This window comes from Oncorhynchus mykiss, chromosome 10 (genome assembly GCF_057628025.1).
Source record: "Oncorhynchus mykiss isolate SJ-2025 chromosome 10, ASM5762802v1, whole genome shotgun sequence".
In the NCBI taxonomy this organism is placed as follows: Eukaryota; Metazoa; Chordata; class Actinopteri; order Salmoniformes; family Salmonidae; genus Oncorhynchus; species Oncorhynchus mykiss.
Genome location: NC_143031.1, coordinates 64,336,991 through 64,361,504, shown reverse-complemented (window position 1 = coordinate 64,361,504; position 24,514 = coordinate 64,336,991). Strand labels below are relative to the sequence as shown.

General features: G+C 42.9%; 1 protein-coding gene and 1 long non-coding RNA gene across 6 annotated transcripts in view; one reads left to right on the top strand and one right to left on the bottom strand.

Moving 5' to 3' along the window:
- Positions 1 to 12: 12 nt before the first annotated feature.
- Positions 13 to 6,035, bottom strand: LOC149980156 (uncharacterized). 5 transcript variants are annotated; one of them, XR_016483875.1, is made up of 4 exons: positions 5,701 to 6,035; positions 4,036 to 4,173; positions 736 to 1,075; positions 13 to 604 (listed from the first exon to the last, which is right to left on the bottom strand). It is a non-coding gene; the product is annotated as an uncharacterized LOC149980156 (long non-coding RNA). The 5 variants fall into 5 exon arrangements; XR_016483878.1 differs by having other exon boundaries at positions 962 to 1,075; positions 5,701 to 6,020; XR_016483874.1 differs by lacking the exon at positions 4,036 to 4,173 and having other exon boundaries at positions 5,701 to 5,831.
- Positions 5,547 to 24,514, top strand: part of LOC110534626 (uncharacterized) — a 168,433-nt gene continuing 149,465 nt past the window's right edge. Inside the window, exons 1-7 of the mRNA XM_036934482.2 lie at positions 5,547 to 6,069; positions 6,457 to 6,587; positions 6,746 to 6,910; positions 8,977 to 9,141; positions 18,676 to 18,787; positions 19,416 to 19,537; positions 21,040 to 21,238. Coding sequence (XP_036790377.2) covers positions 5,781 to 6,069; positions 6,457 to 6,587; positions 6,746 to 6,910; positions 8,977 to 9,141; positions 18,676 to 18,787; positions 19,416 to 19,537; positions 21,040 to 21,238 — 1,183 coding nt within the window. The 5' untranslated portion in view covers positions 5,547 to 5,780. The remainder of the gene's footprint in view (positions 6,070 to 6,456; positions 6,588 to 6,745; positions 6,911 to 8,976; positions 9,142 to 18,675; positions 18,788 to 19,415; positions 19,538 to 21,039; positions 21,239 to 24,514) is intronic.

The window sequence follows — 24,514 nt, the reverse complement described above, 5'->3', positions numbered from 1 at the left end:
ACAAGGCAAAACTCAATGTACTCCTTTATTTAGGCTCTGGGGCCTGAGAAGAAGAGCATCTTTGGACAGTATTATTTGCAATGTTTCGGCAGTGAAGTTCTGGAAACCCCAAAACCTTTCAGCTCCAGTTTCTTTGTCTTTTTGTTCGTTTATGCAGTACAATTAATCATATGTTCGATAAACACACCATTTTAAATTGTATTCATTTTAGAATAAGGCTGGATACTGGATACTGTGGTGTTTGTATCATAGGAACAGGAGGGTCTCTCTCTATCAGCCCCAGGTCCTGCTTCATCCCTGCTCTGAGACTGTGAAGAGAAGGGTCTGGGGCTGCAGACTGGATCCATGACTGGAGCCTCTGTCTCTCTGATGACCACCAGGACTGAGGTTGTTCAGTCCACCTGTCCACTGGTGATGTTCTGTGTGGTGGTGGAGTCTCTGTCCCTAGTGGTTCGGTGCCAGGTCCGACTCGGGAAGGAAGAGAGATGGCTCCTGATCCAGTGTCCTGATCCGGGGACAGGGTTTGTGACCAGCCACCTCAGAGGTCCAGTCTCTCCCACCAGCAACACCGAATACAGGTCAGCAGGTCTTCATGGACTGCAGACTGTAAACACAAATTGTACAGAAATGCACAAAGGTTTATATTAAAAAACAATGTTCTGTACACACAGAAACATGATCATTATAAAATGTTAACCACAGTCAAGCCCATCTCTAAAACTGGGATTCAAGTACCTAACAATATGGAGCCATTGGAGTAAAAAAAAAAAAGTCCATATGTGTTGATTCAAGAATGAAGAAGACAAAATCTACGCCTCGCCCTAGTCTCCGCCAGTATGTTGTCATGGAGACTAAGGTTGTTGTTTTGTGTTAAACTGTCAGTTTCTGGTTGTGGTGAAAAGTGCTGTCCCCAGACCAGTTTTGAAGACACTGTCCTATCCATTGACCTCCACTATGTCACCTCTGGTCCTGGCCTGATCTGTGATGTCGTCCCCTAGGCCCTTGGCTGCACCCATCTGGGTCTTGGAATCCAAGATGGACATGCACTCTCCTCTGTTAGCCTCCAGCCAACCACCTACAGAAAGAGGTTAGAAAATGTGACCTGTTTCAGGAAGCTAGGCGTATGTCACATGTCACCACTTCACAGGAGGCATTTGAACGTAACAAAATGTTTTTTTATTTATCATAATGCGTTTTTGTGCAGAAATGCCTTCTGGAACATGTAAAATTTCATATGCCTTTATAACAAACTTGTATGCCATCTGTAAATATGAATACAATTGTTAAATTGTGACCCTAATTGGTTTAGCCACAGAAAGAGACAGGAGCCTTCCTGCTAGTCATGATTGGCTAAGATAATGGATGGGCTGGACATGCAGAGAGATGAGCTCGGATTGGCATGCTTGGCACGGTAGCATGCTTCCGTCTATAACATGAGCTTCTCAGTATGTGTAGACAATAATTTCTACCACAGATTTGTGAAAGATGTCATGAAGAACTGCAAGTGTTGCTACTACTCTAAACATTGCTGCCCTTAATTTAACAGGCGCTATCGGCAACAATCAGAGAGAAAGAGTTTCTGGAGGACAATCGTGCCATGCTGACTCTAGGACTCTTAAAATGAATCAGACAATGAGGAAATCCCTGACTTAGTGTAACGGATGTGAAACGGCTAGCTAGTTAGCGGTGGTGCGCGCTAAATAGTGTTTAAATCGGTGACGTCACTTGCTCTGAGACCTTGAAGTAGTGGTTCCCCTTGCTCTGCAAGGGCTGCGGCTTTTGTGGAGCGATGGGTAACGATGCTTCGTGGGTGTCAGTTGTTGATGTGTGCAGAGGGTCCCTGGTTCGAGCCCGGGTATGGGCGAGGGGACAGAGTAAAGTTATACTGTTACATTGGTGCTGTTGACCCGGATCACTGGTTGCTGCGGAAAAAGGAGGAGGTCAAAAGGGGGGTGAGTGTAACGGATGTGAAACGACTAGCTAGTTAGCGGTGGTGCGCGCTAAATAGCGTTTCAATCGGTGACGTCACTTGCTCTGAGACCTTGAAGTAGTGGTTCCCCTTGCTCTGCAAGGGCCGTGGCTTTTGTGGAGCGATGGGTAACGATGCTTCGTGGGTGACTGTTGTTGATGTGTGCAGAGGGTCCCTGGTTCGCGCCCGGGTATGGGCGAGGGGACGGACTAAAGTTATACATTAGGTAAAAACATTTTCATTTAACCAGACATTGTAGTCTTCTGATGACAGTGGTGTGGAAGAAACGGCGATCAACAGTGTTGTTGTCATGGAAGAAGTTGACCAAGTTTTGAAATCAGTGGAATGTCTGGTGGAAGCAGAATATGATTGCAATTGCGAAGGGAGTCGAAAAGAGGCCCCCGAAGGAGGTTGTATGTTCGCTTAACCTCGGAAGCCAGCTGCACCATGTGTCGTCGGAGGAAACACTGTTCAACTGACAACCAAAGTCATGTTTCGGAGGACGCATGACTCGACCTTGCCCTCTCCCGAGCCCGTTGAGAGTTGCAGTAATGAGACAAGTTCGTAATCACAAAATTGAGGAGAAAAAAAGGGGGTACAATTTTTTAAAATTATAATTAACCTTATTTACATAAGTATTCAGACCCTTTGCTGTGAGCCTCGAAATTGAGCTCAGGTGCATCCTGTTTCCATTGATCATCCTTGAGATATTTCTACAACTTGATTGGAGTCCACCTGTGGTAAATTCAATTGATTGGACATGATTTGGAAAGGCACACACCTATATAAAGTTCCCATCATTCAGGGAGGCGACCAAGAACCCTATGGTCACTCTGACAGAGCTCCAGAGTTCCTCTGTGGAGATGGGAGAACCTTCCAGATGGACAACCATCTCTGCAGCACTCCACCAGTCAGGCCTTTATGGTGGAGTGGCCATACTGAAGCCACTCCTCAGTAAAAGGCACATGACAGCCCGCTAGGAGTTTTCCAAAAGGCCCCTAAAGACTCTCAGACCACGAGAAACAAGATTCTCTCATCTGATGAAACCAAGGTTGAACAATTTGGCCTGAAAGCAAAGCGTCACGTCTAGAGACAACGACCCTAGGCACACAGCCAAAGACAACGTAGGAGTGGATTCAGGACAAGTCTCTGATGTCCTTGAGTGGCCCAGCCAGAGCCCGGACTTGAACATCTCTGGAGAGACCTGAAAATTGCTGTGCAGCGATGCTCCCTATCCAGCCTGACAGAGCTTGGGATTAACTGCCCAAATACAAGTATGACAAGCTTGTAGCGTTATAATCAAGGCGGTAATCACTGCCAAAGCTACTTCAACAAAGTACTAAGTAAAGGGTCTGAATACTTATGTAAATTATAATTTAAAAAAAAGTATATATAAAATTTGCAAAAATTTATAAAAACTGTTTTTGCTTTGTCACTATGGGGTATTGTGTGTAAATTTGAGGGGGGGGGGGATTGAATACATTTTAGAATAAGGCTGTAGCGTAACAAAATTTTGAAAAAGTCAAGGGATCTGAATACTTTCAGAATGCACTGTATACAGTAACTAACCCCTCTACTGCACACATTTTGGTTTTTCATTTTATTATGTTCTGAGGTGTTGTCCATCCCCAAAGACCTGGAGAAAAGGACCAACTTTGGAAAACCCTGGTATACATCATTGGTTATGACGTGCGAATTTCACCTGATCGTGGCTGACTGCCCATGTGGTCATGTTGTCTAAACTTGTAGGTACTAAAGCTTGTGGTGATCGGTGGCATGTTATAGAACCTATCCACAAGAGTGTAGGCTACAGCTTAGTTGTTAAGGTTGTAAAAGATGTGAAAGTTACTGTCTCACTGACCAAGGCCAATTTTGGCTCAGGGTTGGTCACATGACCCACTACAGTGACTGTTTTTCTCATTCCAATGATTTGATGATTGACAATCTATAAAATGTTTATTTTGCATGCTCGCGCACACGATGCGGGCAGTGTGGTCCGCATGTATAATTGCGCAAGCATTGGAAAATAAATTTGCACATACATGTTATTCAATTATTGCACCCACACTGCTTGCGCACGTCTGCGTAGCCTCTCCCATATCCTCATTGGTTTTTAGGAGCTTATATCCACGTGGGTGATTGAAAGGTGAACTGAGGTCCACACTCCAGTCCTGTTGGTACTGCACCTTAAAGTTGGTTGCCAACTGCAATATAAAGTGCAAAGAAGGAGAGATTACTAGAAACAAACTCCGTTTTCCCTTTTATCTGTGGATTAATTGTCAGAGTAGAGGACCTTGTGCATTTCAGGCAAATTATCAACCCAATGTTTATATCCCAGGACAAATTAGCTAGCAACAGCAAGCTAAATTGCCATAAATGTTTAATGCTTTTCGACCTGTCCCCAAATTAATACAGTTGGTTCAGAGTTCGTTTTGATATTTCAACCTACGTGTCCTGATCGCGTCTGATGTGGGTGGCCAAAATCAACATGGACGCATGCGCACGGGCGGTGTGGTCAGCATGTGAGACACTGCATTGCAGTGCTAGAGGCGTCACTACAGGGTCGGGAGGGCGCCATCCAGGTTAGCGACTCCTTGTGGCGGGCCGGGTGCCTGCAGGTTGACTTCGGTTGTCAGGTGAACGGTGTTTCCTCGGCACATTGGTGCAGCTGGCGTTAAGAAGCGCGGTTTGGCGGGTCACGTTTCGGAGAACGCATGACTCGACCTTTGCCTCCCGAGCCCGTTGGGGAGTTGCAGCGATGAGACAAGATCGAAAAAGGGGGTAAAATACAACAACAAAAAATGAACAACTTTCTTTTTTAAATAAAAATAAATACAAATTACAAGTTGTATGAAAATCCCTTTCATTTGAACCATTAATCATTACAGGCACTACTATAGCTACAATGTCAATTGCACCTCTTCTGTGATAATTGGTTCTGTATCCTGATTGTCTATGGCATCAGATGAGTGCCAAATTGAGATGGAGCACGCAAGCAAGAATATAAATCACAGCGCGAGCAGATTTGTATCGAAGAAAACCAGTCGCGCAAGCGCATAAACTACTTTGATCGTGCATAGACAGGGTTGGGCTGGAAATTAAACTTGAGAGCTTGAAACATTGATATTGAACAAGTTGAAAATCATTGTCGAATGCAATAAATTAGTCCGAGTGCATGCAGAGATTAATGCACTCTCAAAAATACACCCTGCCCATGTATGAAAGTCTCTTCTCACAAACACAATTTTCATTTTGCTCTCATTGTCCATCTCACGGAGTGAACGTTTGACAGTCCTATATCGTGGGGCTCTGCTCCTAGTGGTTTACCCAAGGTGCCAGGGTTCTGGTCAAGAAGTTCGGATATTGATTGAACGATCCGCACATGGATCGAAGAGCTTACTCTTTCACATTCAGAAAACCTTAAGGTGATATTCTATTTAATAATGTATTCCATTTCCTTAGGTATAATGGTTGAATTGGGTAGGGATGTGAACTAGGCTTTTGACCGTCGCAGTCTCTGGTCCACACTCCAGTTCAATTTGTGGCAGTAATGCATCACTAAAGTTGGTTGCCAACCATTTAAGAACCACTGAAGAAGAACTGTCAACGGAAGTGAAAAGTAACCAAGAACAATATCCACGGCAGCGTTTTTATTGTTGTTATATATACTTTTATTATCACCTTGAAACTCAAAATATTACTTATGTAACTGCACAGCCACACATACTTACCCCAGGCAGTGTTAAATTAGCGTTGGAGACAGGCCTTGGTTGATAGATGTTATTAAGGTAACGCTAGCTAGTTGCTAACAATGGCTAACTGTAGGCCTATGGTTTTTCACACTCAAATAGCCTCCATCATGGAGGTGCTAGCGAATGCAGCCGTGGCAGATATCTGTAAACTCGTAGACGATGACTATGCAGTGTTTCGTTTGGAAATAACTCAAAGTCAGAATGAAAGCAGGACATTGCGGAGAAAACTACAGCTACTTGAAATGAAGGTGGCACGGGAGCGCGCAGAGAGAACGACGCGAGAACGCGTCCTCGCCAGTGGTCCCAGTAGTGTCAAGATCCTCGACCGATACAAAGGAATGACAAGAGGTTGGCTACATTTTGCAGAAGGCGGATGCTGCGGGGCCTGTCGCCCAGATCACATCTGCGCATGTGTGACGTTAGATGTGTTTAACACATATGGTTAATCAGAATTGGGTCTTGGTCAGTTTTGAGATAGTATGCAATAATTCCCCTGGTTACTTAGCTAACTTGCAGAAAAACAATATCATATTCCGACCAGGTTGATTTACTGGCATTTCCTATTTATTAATAGAAAACAATATGATGCATGGGACAGTAAATCAAGAAATTATAAGTGTTACCTTACATCCTTGCCAATTGTAGACCGTGTCAAAACTGTCAATAGTCTACAATATAGTGTTCAGCATTGACAGTACCTAACCAGTACCTCTTTCCCCCCAATCACTCTCTCAGGTGAAGGACATCTCACTGGAGGCCACAGGAGCTTTGTGAAGCCTGCTGGACACAATGCGTGGAGAGATGACCAACCAATCACTGTTGATGAGGGGAGTGTAACCTCAACCCAGCACTTTATTGTGATAGAGGTTTGTGTAATAGTATTACATCAAAATTACAGTTCATCAAATGTGGCCAGTTTATTTCAGAAAGGCTCCCCTCTGCTATTCACTTGCTCACATCCCTACAACATTGTTATCCAATTCTACTCATGCACTGGTAATAGCCTCCCCTTTTCTTGTGTCAGTCTGCAGATGAAAATGCAGCAGGTCCTGAGGTCAAGCTGGAGAGGACTGAACGAGAGAAGGACCAACAGCACCAGACTGGAGCAGCGGCTGGAGTGGCGCCCTCTGTAGCCACGGAGGATCTCGCCGCTGCGCCCCAGGCCAGGACCCGACGCAGGATCACGGAGGTCAGTGGAACGCTGAACGCCATCCTCAAGTCAGAGACAGACACAGAGACTTTAACTGTAACACAAAGGCTCTTACACACAGGATCTGACCACAGATCAGACCCAGAGAGACTGGGCAGTCGTCCTGCTCCCGGCTCAGAATACTTACCGGTATTTCAGAGCCAGGGGACGGTTAATTCCTGTGGAGATGGTGACACGTTCGACACTGGCGGTGATGATCCATCTTGTTCTTACGCTACAGAGATGAACCCTGGCAACATGCTCTTGGGTTTAGAGAGACAGACTGATCTGTCTAGAGGGGAATGGAACCGGTACAGTAGTAGTGTATACTCTGAAGGGTGCCTAGATAAGAAAGGGGAGGTTATAGTGGTAGATGACGTGACTGTGAAAGTGGAGGGCGATGCTCCTCCCACATGGAATGCAGATGGTCACCTAGGAGACGGACAGTCCCAGGGTAGAGATTTCTTAGATTACAGGGGAAGCTTAGATACAAATCTAAATGTCACGACCCACTCCCCTTTACACGCGTTCAGGGATCACGATGCCGTATTCACGTCGAAGGCACTTTCCGATTCACATGGCAGCGTTCTTTTCAATCAAGTACTGAACTCAAACGACAGGGCTATAGCCCAGGCTCAGGGAGGGGGAGCCACATCGGGCAATAGTAAAGAGAAACGGTTCCTCTGCATGTTCTGTAACAAAGGCTTCAGCTGCCCCCAGAAGGTAGAGATCCACCAGAGGGTCCACACAGGAGAGAAACCCTTCAGCTGTACCCAGTGTCATATGTGCTTTGCTGAGGCTGGCAACCTGAAGAGGCACCAGAGGGTCCACACAGGGGTGAAACCCTTCAGCTGTACCCAGTGTCAAATGCGCTTTGCTCAGGCTGGTGACCTGAAGAGGCACCAGAGGGTCCACACAGGGGAAAAACCCTTCAGTTGCCTCCACTGTGAGAAGAAGTTTTCCCGTCAGCACCAGCTGAAGATGCACCTGAAGGTTCACACGGAAGAGAGGCCATTTGCCTGTACGCACTGCAGGAAGAGGTTCTCAGAGAGGAGCTACCTTAGGATACACCAGCAGAAAAACCATTCCTCTCTATAGCATAGAAAGTTACCATTCCACTCGATAGCTTGATGTTTAGCTCAATCCCTGCATTAAAGGCAAAGATTCATTTTTGTTGTTGTCAGCAAAAAGATAACGATAGTAATAGATTTCAGTGTTGAATATTTCTGGGTAGACTATTGCATCCAGACATTGTGTGTTATATATGGTATATTTAAGCCGGGAAAGTCAGTTACATATTGTGTTTGTTCTGTGGTGCCTATATAATGTTCACAAATGCCTAGTTCCTTACTTTCATTCAACTACTTCATCTTTTTCCTAAGACACTTGTACTGAGAAAATGTATTCAGTTTCTAGGTCATGCAGATTTTTTAGTTGAGAGTGTGCGTGGTTTTCATATGGTGTATTTAAAACTTGTTTATGTTTTAATAAACACAAAATGGTAATTTTCATTCTAAGACTTTCATTGAGACTCCCTTAAGTATACATCACATCTTATCTCACCCTATTCTGCATACACATTACAGCGCTTCATAGCCAAGTTAGTCACTAGTTAACAAAGTCATGATTATGGCTATTTCTAAAATGTATCTTCTTAAAATTAGATTATAAATTTAACTACACTGCTATACCTTATGCCTAATCTTAAATTAAAACCAAAAAGCACATTTTTGTTTTCATTAATGTTTATGTTATAGCCAATTTTTATTGTGTGGGTGTGTTAATCAGCGACAACCAATACCTAACAAACACCTACTGTACACGTCAAAAGATTTTAGTCAGGTTTGTCTGATGTTGACTTTTGACTTATCATAGCTTATCATATGTACCCTCAAGATATTTATGTCCACCATGATGGGTTTAAAAACAATGAAGTCATTCTGTAACTACAGTATAGGACTCAAACGTAGTGGGGATGGGTAAGCACTCCATGTTGAAATTGTGTTTCTGTGTGTACATACCTGAGGGAGTATGTCTGTGTAATCTGTATCACCTGTCTCTTCCAGGAGGAGGAGGGTCCAGAGGTGCTGCTGGTGAAGGAGGAGGGGTGTGAGGAGGATCTGGGGAACCCTGAGGGGACTATGGTCATGGAGGACAACGAGACTTCACCTCCTCCTGAACCCACAGAGGAACCAGCTGAGCAGCACAGGACCACACACAGTCTCACTGAGGTGAGTGCACTGTGAACTACTGTCTGAATGGTGTTTGGTCAGAGCCCGTATCCACAAAGCATTTTAGGGTAGGAGTGCTGATCTTAGATCAGTTTAGCCTTTTAGATCAATATATAGACAGGTGGGGACCTGGGCCCAGATTCACAAAACACATCTTACGCAAAAACTTACAAACTATCTTAAGAATTTTTTTTTTAATTCATAAGAAAGTTAGTGCAATTCCTCAACAATGTCTTAATATTTAATGATCTTCTTACGAGCTTCTCAAATATCTTCTTCCGAATCTTCTTAATATATTTGTTGCTAGGCAACCAAATCAAATGTATTTATATAGCCCTTCGTACATCAGCTGATATCTCAAAAGTGCTGTACAGAAACCCAGCCAAAAACCCCAGACAGCAAGCAATGCAGGTGTAGAAGCACGGTGGCTAGGAAAAACTCCCTAGAAAGGCCTATAGTTAAGGAAAAAATGGCAGTTAAGAACACGTTTCTTCTTAGGAAGGTTTTGTGAATCTGGGCCCTGATCCTCGATCAGCACTTCTACTCTTGAGAAAAACGTCTTATTTAAAACAAAATAATTATTTCTTTACAACACATCACACTCAACCAACATCAAAACACACCGCATTTCAACACATTACATCGTTCTCTCTCATCCTGGTCTAAATACGTTTTGACTGTGGGGTTTATTGTTGATGTACTCTTCTCATACTTTGTTTACTTGATATCTAGCAAACTCATTCAAAACTGTCGTTGTCCCGCTGTCTTAGCTGTGTTGACACTCGTGCACAGCCTATCCTTGCACCCACTATCACAGCGGATTAATGAAATGCATAGTTCGGAGAAAATAGTTACAAAAATAAATGTTTTTCAAACAACTAACGTTAAAATAAGAGTACAAAGTGTGAACCACCTAGCTTTGGAGTAGTTACAATGTCTATTTACCTGCCTTTGAGAGGAGCAGGCTAGTAGATACCCATAGACTTAGCAATTGCACTAAGCTAACTACATGCAGAGACATAAAAATGGTATCCATGAGTTTGTCTGACTGGGTAATTATGAAATCACCAAAGATACCAAAGTATCCATTTAACCAATTTACCAACTGGTGATTTCACCAGGCAGGCCAAAACTCCATCCCACCAAAACAGGCTGAAATTTCAGGCAGCCTTTTTAAACAGCTCTTACACTAAACGGCATTATCATAATTTTCACAATTTTACAGTATTTTTCAAACCTAATAGTGTGGAAATGGATATAAAATACAGGAAAAATACATAGTTGACTGCACTGGGCCTTTGAGACTAGATTTATCAAGACCTGGGCCCGTATCCACAAAGTCTCAGAGTAAGAGTGCTGATCTTTCCAAATAACCTTACTCATTATGATCTAAAAGGCTAAACTGATCCTAGATCACTCCTACTCTGAGAGGTTACTTCATCCTATGGTACTACAGCCATGACGTTTGTTTACTGTTGCTAGAAACTCATTTAATGGGACAAGTCTTGGAACAAATGAAGAAAGATTTTGATGGAGAAATATATTTAACATCTTACTCACTGTTAGCAGTTGATGTTATTCTTCAATAACACAAACTCCAAAGCAAATCAGTGGGAGAAAAATAGATTTATTTGAAAAGGACAAATCATAGATGTTATGCTGGGAGGTAGATGTTCATTCCCCCTGTCCTCAGATTTTCTCCACAGAACAAAGAAACATGATGCCACTTATAACACCCCACCCTAGCCTGGGGTTGACCAATCAGATGACCTTGCAGTACAACTGGGCCAATGGCCAAATAACAAGTATCCTGCTGCAGACTCAATGTGCAGACAAATGAAACCATGACACACGTAGCTCTGAGTTCAGGACTGACATTCCAAAGATTCTAAACAACTGTTTAACTGAAAACCAACTATTTCCATTGACAATTCCCTATTGACCATTAGTACTCTCTTTAGTTTTTAGTACTCTCGTGTTCTCATCCTCTGCGTTGTGTATTTATCTTCAAAATAGTATTATAATCAGCCAAAGCAAGGGGAATGGCAGTGCTGTTCAATAATACTATTAAGCACAAGTTAAAGTCTCAGTATGTTGAGCTCAACTGTCGATTTATTTTCAAACATGTTATATTGGGCAATGCAACAATGCTTATTGTGAATATTTATGGGCTGCTGAGTGGAACAGCAGTCTAAGGCATTGCATTTCAGTGCTAGAGGCATCACTACAGACCCTGGTTCGATCCTGGGCAGTATCACAACCGGCCGTGATTGGGAGTCCCATAGGGCGGCGCACAATTGGCCCAGCATCGTCCGGGTTTGGGCTTGTCCGGGGTAGGCCGTCATTGTAAATAAGAATTTGATCTTAACTGACTTGCCTAGTTAAATAAAGATTAAATAATGAGGATATGCCTTTGCTTTTTTTCTGATATTCAGTGTCGACTATACAATTTCCCAGAAATACAAAATCTAGAATATTACTATTAGATATGATCATTAACAATGGGCTTGCAGACATCTGGCGAATACTACATCCAGTAGACAGAGTATACATTTTACTCTCCAGTCCACAAGGTCTACTCCAGACTAGACTAGTTTTTTTGGTCCAATTTACAATCAGTGACAATGGATAACATTTTTATCTGATCACAGTCAGGTAAAGTTGGTTGTTGAAATAGAGGTAAACCTAGGGCTGTTGCGGTGACCGTATTACCGCCACACCGGCGGTCATGAAGGCAGTCAAATTCCACGTGACCGTTTAGTCGCGGTAATTAGGCTTCTCCAAGCTCTAATGCTGCTGATGGTCATTAGTAGCCAACCAAACGTGCTAACTGCCTGGTACTCAGCACTCTATTGTCCCTCTAATCACACTGAAATCAATGCAAATGTATTCAAAAATATAATCAAACACTTCTTGAGCTCCCATGAGCTCATGTTGTGCAACATTTCAAAAGGCCATGCAATTGCGTGAGAAAACAGAGTGATGGCCAATATTAAAAATAGGAGGATCGGCGTTCTATAGGCTAGGGCTACTATATGAATTTCTCAACTTTCCTAATATTAAGCACATTGCTTATATTTACAACAGGAGTATAGCCTACCTGTCTGGCATGAAAATAAACCACGGGGAAGTGTCCTCCATTCGCTATTTAAGTGCATAGGTGACATGTATTTTCTCCTGCTGACCCTGTTTCGATACAGGTGCATGATAATGGTCCATTCTAAATCAAAACAAATTTCACACATATACTGAATAATATGTAAAGGCAAGATTAAATCAAGAATAGTCTGATGGGTGGCAATATTAGCGTATCACTTATGAATGATGCCCAGCATAAGAAACAATGCATTTTTTTGCGACTTTTTCTAATCGTAGTCACACACCTCATGTAGCCTAGCCCATAGGCCTATATGTTTCAATAAGGTTTGTACCACAACTAAAGTGGTCAAATAAGTTGCCTTGCTCAGGTGCAGAATGACAGATTTGTTATAATATGTTAATATGTTATCTCTTGTTTCGCTGGTTATACTTTACCATATAATGCCTTGTGACCCATCTCTACGACATAGTTTACCAATGTGGTGATGTTTGGTGTAAGAGTTTCTCCGTCTTTTTACACCAGTATTGTATATACTGCCAATTTTAATGTCACCTAATATCCACTGTCCTTGATTCTCACAAGGATTATTCAACCCCAAAATATGCTAAAGGGCAGGGTTGATCCAAGCTCTCTGATTCATAATGCATAATACTTTTCTTGCCTCACAATGCAGTCAATCATCCAAGCTAACTGGCTAAAGTTGGCTAGCAATGCTTACTTCCAGACACAAACAAGAAAATACATCACTCTCCATTTTACTCACCTGGCAGAGCTGGTTAGGCTTTTTTTCCAAGTTATTCAAAATGTTGGTGACTAACTGTGAAGCTGGCAATAATTTAATGTTTACTGACACCAGCCATATTCAACAGGCAATAGACAAAGCGAATTTACCAAGTACCCCATTTAACAATGTCCATGGAGAACACACAATGACTAAAGTGGCTTGTGAAAGTATTCACTCCCCTTGGCATTTTTACTATTTTATTGCCTTACAACCTGGAATTAAATTTGATTTTTGGGGGCGTTTGTATCATTTGATTTACACAACATGCCTACCACGTTGAAGATGCAAAACATTTTTTCTGGTCAAACAAACAAGAAATAAGATTTAAAAAAGTGAAAAACTTGAGCGTGCCTAACTATTCACCCCGCCAAAGTCAATACTTTGTAGAGCAACCTTTTGCAGTAATTACAGCAAGTTACAGCAAGTCTCTTGGTGTCTCTATAAGCTTGGCACATTTAGCCACTGGGATTTTTGCCCATTCTTGAAGGGCAAAAGGTTCCGAAGGTTCCGCCGGTGTACAGCAATCTTTAAGTCATACCACAGATTCTCAATTTGACTGAGGTCTGGGCTTTGAATAGGCCATTCCAAGACATTTAAATGTTTCACCTTAAACCACTCAAGTGTTCCTTTAGCAGTATGCTTAGGGTCATTGTCCTGCTGGAAGGTGAACCTCCGTCCCAGTCTCAAATCTCTGGAGGACTGAAACAGGTTTCCCTCAAGAATTTCCCTGTATTTAACGCCATCCATCATTCCTTCAATTCTGACCAGTTTCCCAGTCCCTGCCGTTGAAAAACTTCCCCACAGCATGATGCTGCCACCACCATGCCTCGTTGTGGGGGATGGTATTCTCAGGGTGATGAGAAGTGTTGGGTTTGTGCCAGATATAGTGTTTTCCTTGATTGCCAAAAAGCTCAATTTTAGTATTATCTGACGAGAGTACCTTCTTCAATATGTTTGGGGAGTCTCCCACATGCCTTTTGGCAAACACCAAAAGTGTTTGCTTATTTTTTTCTTTAAGCAATGGCTTTTTTCTGGCCACTCTTCCATAAAGCCCAGCTCTGTGGAGTTTATGGCTTAAAGTGGTCCTATGGACAGATACTACCATCTTCGCTGTGGAGCTCCTTCAGGGTTATCTTTGGTCTCATTGTTGCCTCTCTGATTAATGCCCTCCTTGCCTGGTCCGTGAGTTTTGGTGGGTGACCCTCTCTTGGCAGGTTTATTGTGGTGCCATATTCTTTCCATTTTTATTAATAATGGATTTAATGGTGCTCCTTGGGATGTTCAAAGTTTCTGATATTTTTTTATAACCCATCCCTGATCTGTACTTCTCCACAACTTTGTCCCTGACCGGTTTGGAGAGCTCCTTGGTCTTCATGGTGCCGCTTGCTTGGTGGTGCCCCTTGCTTAGGGGTGTTGCAGACTCTTGGGGCTTTCAGAACAGGTGTGAGATCATGTGACACTTAGATTGCACACAGGTGGACTTTATTTAACTAATTATGTGACTTCTAAAGGTAATTGGTTGCACCAGATCTTATTTAGGGGCTTCATAGCAAAGGGGGTGAATACATATGTACACACCACTTTTCTGTTTTTAATTTTTAAGATTTCTTTTAACAAGTTATTTTTTTAAATTTCACTTCACCAATTTGGACTATTTTGTGTATGTCCATTACATGAAATCCAAATAAAAATCAATTTAAATTACAGGTTGTAATGCAACAAAATAGGAAAAATGCCAAGAGGGATGAATACTTTTGCAAGGCACCATATACCATTTAGCTAAGCTAAGAATGATGTGAATAGTCAACAAACGCTGGGCAGTTGAATAGCATATAGTTAATATACTAGCTCGTTGCAATGATATACTATGCAGTTCATAAAGATAGTGCAAGCAACACATTTCATACTTAGTTAAAACAAATAATGTATATTTTAAGACCAATAAGCATACTACATACTCAAATGACTTCACAAATAGTACGGTTAGAGCGATTACGCTGATATAACGCTAATATCAATACACTGAATTCTCTATTAGATTGGAATTTTCCTGTCAGCAGGGTAATGCTGCTAAGTTCGATCCATGATTAGATTTTTTTTTATATTTGTGCCGAATTGGTAGAATGCCTGTGCACTTCTAGTAGTGCCTCCATAGCTTGGAAAAATAATTTATTCAATAAATATAGCATCTCATCTCTTACTGTGAAAAACACATTTTCAGGCCTTTTCTCTTTTTTACATTTTTATTTCACCTTTATTTAACCAGGTAGGCCATTTGAGAACAAGTTTAACACAAAATAAAATAAAAATATTTTTTAAAATCTATGTACAGTGTGTGCAAATGTAGAAGAGTATGGAGGTAGGCAATAAATAGACCCTAGAGGCGAAAATAATTACAATTTAGCATGAATACTGGAGTGATAGATGTGCAGATGATGATGTGCAAGTTGAGATACTGGGGTGTAAATTATGATGTGCAAGTAGAGATACTGGGGTAATGAGATAATGAGGTAGTCGGTGTGCTATTTACAGATTGGCTATGTACAGTGTACAGTGATCGGAGAGGGAGATATAAGACTCAGCTTCAGAGATTTTTGCAATTTGTTCCAGTCATTGGCAGCAGAGAACTGTAAGGAAAGGTGGCCAAAGTAAGTGTTGACTTTGGGGATGACCAGTGCAATGTACCTGCTGGAGCGCATGCTACGGGTTGTATGGAGTTGTATGTTGTATGGCGTTGAAGCTCGTTTGGAGGTTTGTTAGCACAGTGTCCAAAGAAGGGCCAGATGTATACAGAATGGCGTCGTCTACGTAGAGGTGGATCAGAGAATCACCAGCAGCTAGAGCGACATCATTGATCTATACAGAGAAGAGAGTCGGCCCGAGAAGTGAACCCAGTGACACCCCCATAGAGACTGCTAGAGGTCCGGACAACAGGCCCTCCGATTTGACACACTGAACTCTGAGAAGTAGTTGGTGAACCAAGCGAGGCAGTCATTTGAGAAGCCAAGGCTATTGAGTCTGCCGATAAGAATGTTGTGATTGACAGAGTCGAAAGCCTTGGCCAGGTCGATGAAGACGGCTACACAGTACTGTCTTTTATCGATAGCGATGTATTATCTGAAATGTATTACCTGATGGAAAAATCCCATAAGCGTTTAGACAATCATAATGCTTTAACCATATCTTAACAAATGATCCATAAAGAGACCACTCTGAACCTACGTACATCTACGTATGGGTTGTTTAAGTTGCATCTCATTAGATTCCCAGTATTAATTGATCAAATCTTAAGTAATCGATTATACACACATGGTAATTTCGCATTCATTTTTTTCTTCATATCTTCACATAATCAATATACACTGCTCAAAAAAATAAAGGGAACACTTAAACACAATGTAACTCCAAGTCAATCACACTTCTGTGAAATCAAACTGTCCACTTAGGAAGCAACACTGATTGACAATAGATTTCACATGCTGTTGTGCAAATGGAATAGACAAAAGGTGGAAATTGTAGGCAATTAGCAAGACACCCCCAATAAAGGAGTGGTTCTGCAGGTGATAACCACAGACCACTTCTCAGTTCCTATGCTTCCTGGCTGATATTTTGGTCACTTTTGAATGCTGGCGGTGCTTTCACTCTAGTGGTAGCATGAGACGGAGTCTACAACCCACACAAGTGGCTCAGGTAGTGCAGCTCATCCAGCATGGCACATCAATGCGAGCTGTGGCAAGAAGGTTTGCTGTGTCTGTCAGCGTAGTGTCCAGAGCATGGAGGCGCTACCAGGAGACAAGCCAGTACATCAGGAGACGTGGAGGAGGCCGTAGGAGGCCAACAACCCAGCAGCAGGACCGCAAGGAGGAGCAGGAGGAGCACTGCCAGAGCCCTGCAAAATGACCTCCAGCAGGCCACAAATGTGCATGTGTCTGCTCAAACGGTCAGAAACAGACTCCATGAGGGTGGTATATGAGGGCCCGACGTCCACAGGTGGGGGTTGTGCTTACAGCCCAACACCGTGCAGGACGTTTGGCATTTGCCAGAGAACACCAAGATTGGCAAATTCGCCACTGGCGCCCTGTGCTCTTCACAGATGAAAGTAGGTTCACACTGAGCACATGACCGGTTTGGCGGTGGGTCAGTTATAGTGTGGGGTGGCATTTCTTTGGGGGGCCGCACAGCCCTCCATGTGCTCGCCAGAAGTATCCTGACTGCCATTAGGAACCGAGATGAGATCCTCAGACCCCTTGTGAGACCATATGCTGGTGCGGTTGGCCCTGGGTTCCTCCTAATGCAAGACAATGCTAGACCTCATGTGGCTGGAGTGTGTCAGCAGTTCCTGCAAGAGGAAGGCATTGATGCTATGGACTGGCCCGCCCGTTCCCCAGGCCTGAATCCAATTGAGCACATCTGGGACATCATGTCTCGCTCCATCCACCAACGCCACGTTGCACCACAGACTGTCCAGGAGTTGGCGGATGCTTTAGTCCAGGTCTGGGAGGAGATCCCTCAGGAGACCATCCGCCACCTCATCAGGAGCATGCCCAGGCGTTGTAGGGAGGTCATACAGGCACGTGGAGGCCACACACACTACTGAGCCTCATTTTGACTTGTTTTAAGGACATTACATCAAAGTTGGATCAGCCTGTAGTGTGGTTTTCCACTTTAATTTTGAGTGTGACTCCAAATCCAGACCTCCATGGGTTGATAAATTTGATTTCCATTGATCATTTTTGTGTGATTTTGTTGTCAGCACATTCAACTATGTCAAGAAAAAAGTATTTAATAAGAATATTTCATTCATTCAGATCTAGGATGTGTTATTTTAGTGTTCCCTTTATTTTTTTGAGCAGTATATATATATATATATATTTTGTTCCTAGCCCATGACTCCTCCGACCTGTGAATGGCAGCAAGCAATACGCAACATAGCGTCAAGTCTGCCGGAAACTCACACTAAGAAAAACACGTAAACGGAAGTGAGTGTGACTCCAAATCCAGACCTCCATGGGTTGATACATTTGATTTTCGTGTGATTTTGTTGTCAGCACATTCAACTATGTAAAGAAAAGTATTTAATAAGAATATTTCATTCATTCAGATATAGGATGTGTTATTTTAGTGTTCCCTTTATTTTGAGATAAAAACATCTGCATTGAACCTTTAAGTCTGGGACCATGACTTTGAATTATCAAACCATTAAAAGGGTTTGTTTGGGATTTTGCTAATTAAGCTCTTTATCTACTTCCCTAGAGACCGATGAAGTCGTGGAAACCATTTTTACGTCTCTGTATGTAGGAAGACAGAACACTGGAAGTATTTGGGTACAGCTAGCATGCTAGTTGTACCCAAAGACTTCCATTCTTTGCGCTAAGCTAGTTAACATTGGCTCGGCAAATTACCTCAAACTGCCTGCATACTGGACTCAGAGACATAATAATGGTATACACCAGTTCATCTGACTCTGGGGAAGTAGATAAGGGCTTCATTCCCAAAATCCCAAACTATCCTTTTAAAGAGTGTCAAGTAAGCAAATCGCCAAACATGTTTGCATAGCAATCCCTGATTGCCGAATTAGAAGATGCTCCATAGCAGGGTGCTCATATCAGATTTCTTGATCCAACATCCTCTCACTCTGTATCTCTTACAGTCAGTAGACATGGAGGATGGGAAGCCTGATCTGCTGCTGGTCAAAGAGGAATCTATAGAAGACGGACCAGAGAGCATTGATCTGCTGAGTGAACTAAAGATGGGGGAGCAAGGTAAGGGAGACATACATATACAGAACATAATAGATATACTTCAATGGGAATAGTGATGTATCTACATAAAACTGAGTATATCAAACATTAGGAACACCTTCCTAATATTGAGTTGCACCTCCCCACACTTTTACCCTCAGAACTGCCTCAATTCATCAGGGTATGGACTCAACAAGGTGTCAATCGTTCCACAGGGATGCGGTCCCATGTTGACTCCAATGCATCCCACAGTTGTGTCAAGTTGGCTGGATGTCCTTTGGGTGGTGGACCATTGTTGATACAGACGGGAAACTGTTGAGGGTGAAAAAAAAACCCAGCAGCGTTGCAGTTTTTGACACAAACCGTTGAAAGGCACTTACATTTTCTGTCTTGCCCATTCAACCCTTATTTAACCTGTCTCCTCCCCTTCATTTACGATGATTGAAGTGGATTTAACAAGTGACATCAATCAGGGATCATAGACTGACCAGTTAAAAACTGTCATGAAAAGAGGTGTTCTTAATGTTTTGTATACTCAGTGTATGTTTATAACAAACATAATGTATAAACTTGATGATTTAATTGACTCAAACTCCATATGTAGAGTTCTCTGCATGTTTGTAAAGTCTTTTGTAACCTTTTCCTGAAGGTGATTGGCTAGAGGATAACAGAGGAGACTGGGTGGCCATCTTGGATACCCAGACTGCTGCAGCCAAGGGCCCAGGGGACAACATCACTGAGCAGGCCAGGATCAGAGGCGAGATAGTGGAGGTCAGTGGATGGGACAGCGTCCTCAACTCTGGGCTGGGGAACAACACTGTTAACCACAACCAGAAACAGACAGTTGAATACAAAACAACATCCAAACTTAGTCTCCATGACAACAGACTGGATGAAACCAGGACGAGGCGTAGATTTGATCTGCAGGGACAGGGAGGTGTCCATATGAGAACAGACACAGACTCGGCTAGCGATGCTCCGTCCTGCTCCTATAGTTGTGATTCAGAGAGACTGATGGCGCCTCAGGTTAACCCCCTAACAGATGCTGCCTTCAGCCTGTCTTCTATAGGATCTATCAACTGGAACATGGACCCTGCAACAACACAGACACTCCCTGGCCTTCATTCTCCTCACACTCCTCTAATGTTAAACCAGACCTCAGACAATGCCGGTGCCTCAACATTAAATGGCTACACAAGACCATTGCCAAATGACCGTAGTAGAGACAGAATCAGTAAAGGTGGCAGTGCCAAAGAGAAGCGCTTCCAGTGTTCGTTCTGTAGGAAAGCCTTCAGTTTCCCCAAACAGGTGGAGATCCACCAGAGAATGCACACGGGGGAGAAACCGTTCGGCTGCCACCTGTGCCGGGCCAGTTTTTCTCAATCGTCCAGCCTGAATAGACACCAGAGAGTCCATACAGGGGAGAAACCCTACAGCTGCCCCCAGTGTGAGAAGAGATTCTCCCGCCAGCACCAGCTGAAGGTGCACCTGAAGGTCCACACGGGAGAGAGGCCATTTGCCTGTACACACTGCGGGAAGAGGTTCTTAGAGAGGAGCTACCTCAGGATACACCAGCAGAAAATGCACATGGCCCATGTATAGAGGATAGTGACATATAATGTAGTACAAGTTAGTTTGTTTGTAGTTCATTTGTATTGAGTATAGTGACATGTAATGTAGTTAATTATATTGTTTTTATATGTAGTGTGGAACTGGAGGAGGTGGACTGAGGAAATCATGAGTATGATGAGAGAGTAGATGATATGGTGATGGTTGGTGTGATGGTGTCTAAAAATGCTTAATTGATGAGTGACAACCTTGTCCTGTTGTTTGATCCGGTGTTTTATAATGAGTGCCTTCATTCCTGTTTACTTGACATAAAGTAGTGAAGATGTGTGTAATGTAATGTTGAACCTTTTCCGAGAAGTTATTATACTTGTCACGTATCATTTTGTGTAATAAAAGTACTGTACTTCACGTTATGTGAGTGTATGACCATCTTGTTGAAATTAAATACAACATTGACTCTGCGCTGACTGACTTGGTTATTTTTGTATCATTTCAGGGACTGAGTTTCCCTTGTCACAGTCGAACCAACACATATGGACATTATTTATAAAAAACTCCAATGGCTCCATATTTTTGGGTACTTGAATCAGTGTTAGAGATGGGCTTGACTATGGCTAACATTTGATAATGTCATGTTTCTGTTTGTACAGCAAAGAATGACTTCTATAAACCTGTATATTATCTTCTGTACAATGTGTTTACAGTCTGCAGTCCATGAGGACCTGCTGATAACTGGTGTTCCTGGCAGGAGAGACCGGACCCTTGAGGCGGCTGGTCACAAACCCTGGCACCGGATGAGAACCCTGGATCAGGAACCGTCGCTCTTCCTTCCCGAGTCTGAACCAGGACCCAACCACGAGGGACAGAGACTCCACCACCACACAAAACACAACCAGTGGACAGGTGGACTGAACAACCTCAGTCCTGGTGGTCATCAGAGCGACAGAGGCTCCAGTCAGGGATCCAGTCCGCAGCCCAGACCCTTCTCTTCACAGTCTCAGTGCAGGGATGGAGCAGGGCCTGGGGCTGATAGAGATAGACCCTCCTGTTCCTATGATATGAACAGAGCAGGTCAGCCTGGGCTTCAGCCTTCACAGAGAGTGGTGGGAGATCCCCCTGGGCCTGGGTCTAGCCTTCCACAGCTGCTTAATTGTTACCCCACGAATACAGACAGGGTCAGTATGGGCAGTCACCACAACAGGTACCTAGCCTATAACACAGCACACAATCCCGACAACACCCAAACAATGGCTCCATGTCATGGAGGGCTCTCTGGTGTCATTGGGTCAAAACGTGGGAGCCCAAGCATAGGGACGGACGCCGACAAGCCATACGCCTGCCCTACGTGTGGGAAGCGATTCGCGAAGGCGAAATATGTGAAGCAGCACCAGACCGTTCACACCAAGGACAGCTTCAAGTGCAAACTATGTTACAAGAGCTTCTCCTTCCTAAGTAGCCTTATCAGACATAGGAATGTCCACAATAGGGAGAAATCGTAGCTTGAGATGTACACGAGGGATGTCTGGGAACTCGCTCAAAATAAAAAGTCCCTCAGTTGAGCATCTGGATATGATCACATTCTCACATGATACAGACTTGTTGTTTGGTGTGCTGGCATAGCCAAAACACTGTCATGTTATTGAAGAGTAACACTATTTCCCCTCTGAATGCTTTTTCTTATGTTCTATTCATAAAACACTTTTATAACACCTTTATAACAAGTCAGGTGAGATGACCCTGAGGTCATGCTTTCATTGGGGAAGAGGTCCAAAAACAACCCCTTACTGTGTCCCTTTCCCCTATTGCCCTCCCATGGCACTGGGTAGTAGGTAGGAGTTCTCCTTAATCAGATATATTTCATCCTCCCCTCTATCATCTCCCATATCTTTTATATGGCTGTAGCAAACATTGCCACTCAATAATTGACTTACTCAGACACTGTTGGCTGTATTATACTGATGTACGTCAACTGTTTCTGTTAAGCTTGTGAACTCTGGGGATTTTCTTATCTATCATCTATGGTATGGGATCTTTACAAACAGTCCTTTGGCCTCAAGCTGTTTGCAGTAAATGGCCTGAAGGCTCCAGGTCTTGTGATGACGGGTGAAATAATAAACATGAACGAATGTAACCCTGTACTTGATATTACAACCTGGAGTGTATATCCTTTTAACCCTTTGTTAAATTGTCATTTGAAACAGGCTTGTGTAAATACATGTTTTAAGAGAGAGAGTAAACCTAGGCTAGAACAAGTATAGTTTAATATTTACCTTACTGATGTGATGTTGATGGAATAAAGTAATTCCTTGATTTTACGCTCTTCTTTCTAACACACTGTTCTTTCTAAATATCACAATAACGAGGCTATATACAGGGGGTAAATAAACAAATGTTTTAAAAAGTAACACAAGATAATAAGGCTATATACAGGGGGTACCGGTTAGTCAAGGTACTTGAGGTAATATGCACATGTAGGTAGGGGTAAAGTGACTATGCATAGATAATACACAGCGAGTAGCAGCAGCGTAAAGAAGGGGGTCAATGCAAATAGTCCGGGTAGCCATTTGATTAAGTGTTCAGCTTGCGAGTAGAAGCTGTTAGGGAGCCTTTTGGACCTAGACATGGCGCTGACAATTTTTAGGGCCTTCCTCTGACACCGCCTGGTATAGAGATCCTGGATGGCAGGAAGCTTGGCCCTAGTGAAATATTCCTAAACAATGCACTAAAGTAATACTGCAAAAAATGTGACAAAGCAATTCACTTTTTGTCCTGTATACAATGTCTTGTTTGGGGCAAATCCAATACAACACATTACTAAGTACCACTCTCCATATTTTCAAGCATAGTGATGGCTGCATCATGTTATGGGTATGCTTGTAATTGTTATGGATTGGGGGGGGGGGGGGGGGGGTTCAGGATAAAACAATTAATGGAATGTAGCTAAGCACAGGCAAAATCCTAAGCGGCGATACAGCCTGACAGAATGCTCTCGATGATGCATCTGTAGAAGTTCAAAAGGGTCTAAGGGGCCAAGTCAAATTTCTTTAGCCTCCTGAGTTTGAGGAGGCACTACTTCTTCACCATGCTGTCAGTGTGGAGGGACCATTTCAGCTCCTCAGTGATGTGCACGCCGAGGATCTTGAGCCTCTCCATTGTAGCCCCTTCTATCTGGAAGAAGTGAGAAGAGTGGAAGGAGTAAATGGTAGAAGTGGTAATTGAGCCTGCACCAGTGAATGTTTCTTGGCAATCAAGGGATCCTGATAAACAGTGCCTTGACTTTTTCTACATTTTATGTTACAGCCTTATTCTAAAAATGATTAAATATTATTTTTTTCTCAGCAATCTACACATCAGCAATACCCCATCATGACAAAGCAAAAACTGTTTTATTTTTTTATTTATATGTTTTCTAAAATAAAAGTAACAGAATTACCTTCTTTACATACATTGGGGCAAAAAAGTATTGTCAGCCACCAAATGAATGGGGCCATGTATCGTGACATTTTGAGTGAAAACCTCCTTCCATCAGCAAGGGCAATGAAAATGAAACGTGGCTGGGTCTTTCAGCATGACAATGATCCCAAACACACCGCCTGGGCAACGAAGGAGTGGCTTCGTAAGAAGCATTTCAAGGTCCTGGAGTGGCCTAGCCAGTCTCCAGATCTCAACCCCATAGAAAATCTTTGGAGGGAGTTGAATGTCCGTGTTGCCCAGCAACAGCCCCAAAACATCACTGCTCTAGAGGAGATCTGCATGGAGGAATGGGCCAAAATACCAGCAACAGTGTGTGAAAACCTTGTGAAGACTTACAGAAAACGTTTGACCTCTGTCATTGCCAACAAAGGGTATATAACAAAGTATTGAGATAAACTTTTGTTATTGACCAAATACTTATTTTCCACCATATTTGCAAATAAATTCATTAAAAATCCTACAATGTGATTTTCTGGATTTTTTTTCCTCATTTTGTCTGTCATAGTTGAAGTGTACCTATGATGATGTACCTATGATGGCCTCTCTCATATTTTTGAGTGGGAGAACTTGCACAATTGGTGGCTGACTAAATACTTTTTTGCCCCACTGTAAGTATTCAGACCCTTTGTTATGAGACTTGAAATTGAACTCAGGTGAATCCTGTTTCCATTGATAATCCTTGATGTTTCTACAACTTGGAGTCCA